Source organism: Thermothelomyces heterothallicus (assembly GCF_042370625.1).
Source record: "Thermothelomyces heterothallicus CBS 202.75 unplaced genomic scaffold P884_scaffold_62, whole genome shotgun sequence".
Classification (NCBI taxonomy): Eukaryota; Fungi; Ascomycota; class Sordariomycetes; order Sordariales; family Chaetomiaceae; genus Thermothelomyces; species Thermothelomyces heterothallicus.
Window position 1 is genome coordinate 2,521 of NW_027192623.1, and position 3,537 is coordinate 6,057.

The 3,537-nt window shown below is 56.3% G+C and overlaps 1 protein-coding gene across 1 annotated transcript; it reads right to left on the reverse strand.

Moving 5' to 3' along the window:
• Window positions 1–1,810: 1,810 nt before the first annotated feature.
• Window positions 1,811–3,330, reverse strand: P884DRAFT_116438 (uncharacterized protein). The gene has a single exon (XM_069437116.1). It carries the CDS (start codon window positions 3,323–3,325, stop codon window positions 2,183–2,185), a length of 1,143 nt encoding a protein of 380 aa, XP_069293130.1. The 5' UTR covers window positions 3,326–3,330; the 3' UTR covers window positions 1,811–2,182.
• Between the last annotated feature and the right edge of the window lie 207 nt (window positions 3,331–3,537).

Here is a 3,537-nt window from a genome sequence, read left to right on the forward strand (position 1 = left end):
GTTGAGGAATCCCTGCCATCCGGGGTATGCCGTAGCCTCTGGCGTCACAAGAACTACCGATGGCACGCTATCGTCATCATCCTCCGTATTCGAGCTGAATATCATGGCCTTGATGCCGTCATTCCGTAGCCGGGCCAGCGTATCGTTTAGTAGCGACCGGGTAGGCTGAATAACCACTACGATGCTCGACGGCATCGTATATGCGGGCAGTGCGAAGACGACCGACTTGCCAGCTCCAACACCAGCCACGTAGATAAACTTGTCCACCCTGGTAGCCATCGTCTCAAAGACCTTGCGCTGGTGGTCGCGGAGCTGTATATTATTATTCCGGCGCATGCGCTGGAACTCTGTGTCATTCAGGAGGTATTCGAGTCCCTCCAACCGCCGCTGCTGTTGTTCATCCCACGGTGGCCTCCCTTCCTCAATGTCGCTATCGTCCATATGGTGCTTCCCGGCCCTCTCGTGCAGCCGCCAAAGCTAGTGCCAGCGCACTCCCAGGCTGAAGAACTCGTCAAACTTGGTGCCCCCCTCCATCTCGCGCGCGTAGTGCATGTCTGCCACTCGGGAACTATGGCCTGCCATGAGGTCTATCGTGTCGTCCTCATGGTCGTCTTGCTCTAGTGCTGTCGTCAGCTCCTCCACGAGCTCGCCGCCCAAGTATTTGCGGCCGAAGGCGATGGCGACGTGGCGCCACGCTGCGACTGTCATGGCGTTGGGGAGGCCCTTGAGCAGTGCCATCTTGACGGCTGCCGTCATCTCCCGGGGGGTCACCATATCCGTGTCTTTGGGTTTGGTCACCACTCTGGCGAATAGGAACTCCGTCTTGCCCTCGCCGCCCACGCACTCAAGTTCCAGCGCCTCGAGGAATGGCACCACCACGGCCAGGTATGTCACTATAACCAGTGACAACTGTCGCGGTAACACGCGCCACACCTTCCTCTCCCCCTTCTTCCAAAACCTCTTGTCTCCGATTGTCCGTGTCACTACCAGGCCCTTCCAGAGGAACACGTTACGGAGTCCACCGCTGGCCGAGTTGGCGTATCTCAGTGTCAGCATCTCCGTCTTGCGGAGGGGAAGACCACCCATCAGATGGACCGCCGCTAGTAGCATAGGGAGGAACTCTGCCACTTCCTTCCGGTACATCTCTACCTGAGCCTTATTAATAACGCCCTGGCGGAGCCATCGTGTCTTGAGCTCCTCATCGTCGCGCATTGCCAGTAGGACCAGGTAGTTAGCCGCCGCAGTGACCCATTCTTCGTTGTCCTTGTGTCTCAGGAAGCTATACCCTCGGTTGCTATTGGTTCTGTCGTCGTTGATGTCTTGGAGGGGCGGTATAGATGGTTTCCCTCCGAGGAGGAGCTTCTCGAGGGCGTGCTCTACTGCTTCAAGGTGGCGTAGCATTGCCTTGCTACCGTTCTCGAGGTTGACAACGTGACCCTCGTAGTAGCAGTCTTGGCCGTCCCAGAACAGGCGCGCCTCCGAAGGCATGTGACGTACTAGCTGAGACAGCTTGGATTGCATCTTGAACATCAGGTGCAGCGGGGTCCACAGACCGTCTTCCCCTGGGAATACCACCGTGTCCATGTTTTTCTGGAGGCACTGCGCCAGCGTGTCTGGTTCACCTATAGATATTTGTTAGCTAGTCCTGTCCGTAGCGAGCCACCTGTGCCGCCCGGCACAACCTAAAACAGAAATGAATATGCAAATAGAACTGTTGCCCGCAGCCAGACATGTATACCGGCCGGCACGGCCATAAGCTAGACAGACATGCGAAGCGTATAGTTGCCCGCAGCCAGACATGTGTGCCGCCCGGCATAACCATGTAGTAGCCAATAATATGATCTGGTAGATGTAGGCATGGTGCCGACGGTAAGCCACGTATGCCGCCCGGCACAGCAGCCTGGCCCTGCCATTCGCCATAGCCACCTGTGTCGCCCGGCACGCCACGCACGTTCTGGCCACCACAAACCTACTACCGGCCGGCACTAGCCTCCTCTTTCGGCTTCCTCTGGTTTTATACCGAGCAGTATGTTCCTGTCCTAACCCCCCCCACTATACCCGTCATTGGAATTTGCTTACCTGGTTTGCCTACCTCCTCCGCGCTCCTGATCAGCACTACATAGAGTGCGATTTTGATGATATGTGCTGCATGTGCTTCTGAGTTGAACTTGCGGGCCTCTTTCTAGGAGCCGTCCTTATGTAGCGCAAAAATGGCGTACACGGATGTAATCGGACTTGCCCAGTCATTGTCGTACAGACGCTGTCGCAGCAGGGTATATATCATCTCTACCAGCGCTGATTTCCTCGCCTCGTTGCCCTGTGCTCGCACGAGGGCGCCTGTTGCCGTCATTTGCGCTTCGTTAAGGGTGCAGGGGGGTGGCAACTTGTCGTTCCCAGGGTTCGCCTCGATGGTACTCTGGGAAGACCAGATTCGCAATACGTATGCCATCAATTTTTTCCACGTAGCCACGTACTTGGGGATGGAACCATGGTCCAGCAGGTTAATCTCCCCGGCCTCAGTACCCCGCTCCCGGGTATTGAGCAGAGTTCGGACTTGTGATGTGCTCTCCGCCAGGCGGGACTGCGCGGTGTCCACAATGTCCTTGAGAGTGCGGCCAATGACTTCCACGATCTTGCTCACGTCGGGTTCGGCGGCCAGGTCGTCGTAGAGCCAGATGATGTCTTTGCCGTCGTAGTTGGCCAGGTGCTTATCAAACTTGAGCCGGTCGAGGAGAACGTTTGGCTCCCTCTTGTCCCTCGCTTCAACCGTTGTGATCTGCTCGGCGTTGTCATCACGCTTACGCAGCAGTTTCTCGGCCAGATCTATACCTCCAGATACGTTGTGCGAGGGCCGGAATATTCTGATGTAACGGCGTAGCGCACCAGACATCAGGACGGCGAGGAGTTGGTCCTCCACCATGATAACTTCCTGTTCCGGATGTGCGGTCGCCGAATGTGTCCGAATTGCTGTCCGGCCGCTATGCTTGGCCTTGTCGAGGGACCCAAACCCGCATCTGCCACATCCCCACCCCCGGTCTGTCTCCAGGCCCAGGTCGGGCTCCTCGATCTCTCCTTCTAAGCCCTCAATTTGCTGTGTAAGCCAGAGCGCAAAGAAGATGTCCGTCGACGCTGGTAGTTGGTACGCTCCACACACGGCTCTGGCAGCATCCCAAGCTAGTTCCTTGTCGACCCTGGCGCACTTGAGTATGTGGTTCTCGATCGACTGTTGTGTGCTACACAGAATATCGTGGCAGTGGGAGCAGAATACCATGGCCCAACTGCTACGAACAAACACTTGAAGGTGTTCCTCCCACGTCGAAGACATGTTTGGCTATAACTAGTTATATGTTAGTATATATATATATATATGTGTGTTATGGATGATAATAGTACCAGAGGGACCAAACGAGGATGCTTCGATGTGACCCTTGATTCCAGGCTGGCTGTCATGTGCCGCCCGGCACACGTTGCTGGCTGGATTGGTAGGAGGCACCCTTGGCTTCCGGGGGGACCTGTATGTGCCGCCCGGCACACGTT

Excerpts from the sequence above, each read along its gene's own strand:
- P884DRAFT_116438 (XM_069437116.1), bottom strand. The coding sequence starts at position 3,325 with ATGTCTTCGACGTGGGAGGAACACCTTCAAGTGTTTGTTCGTAGCAGT.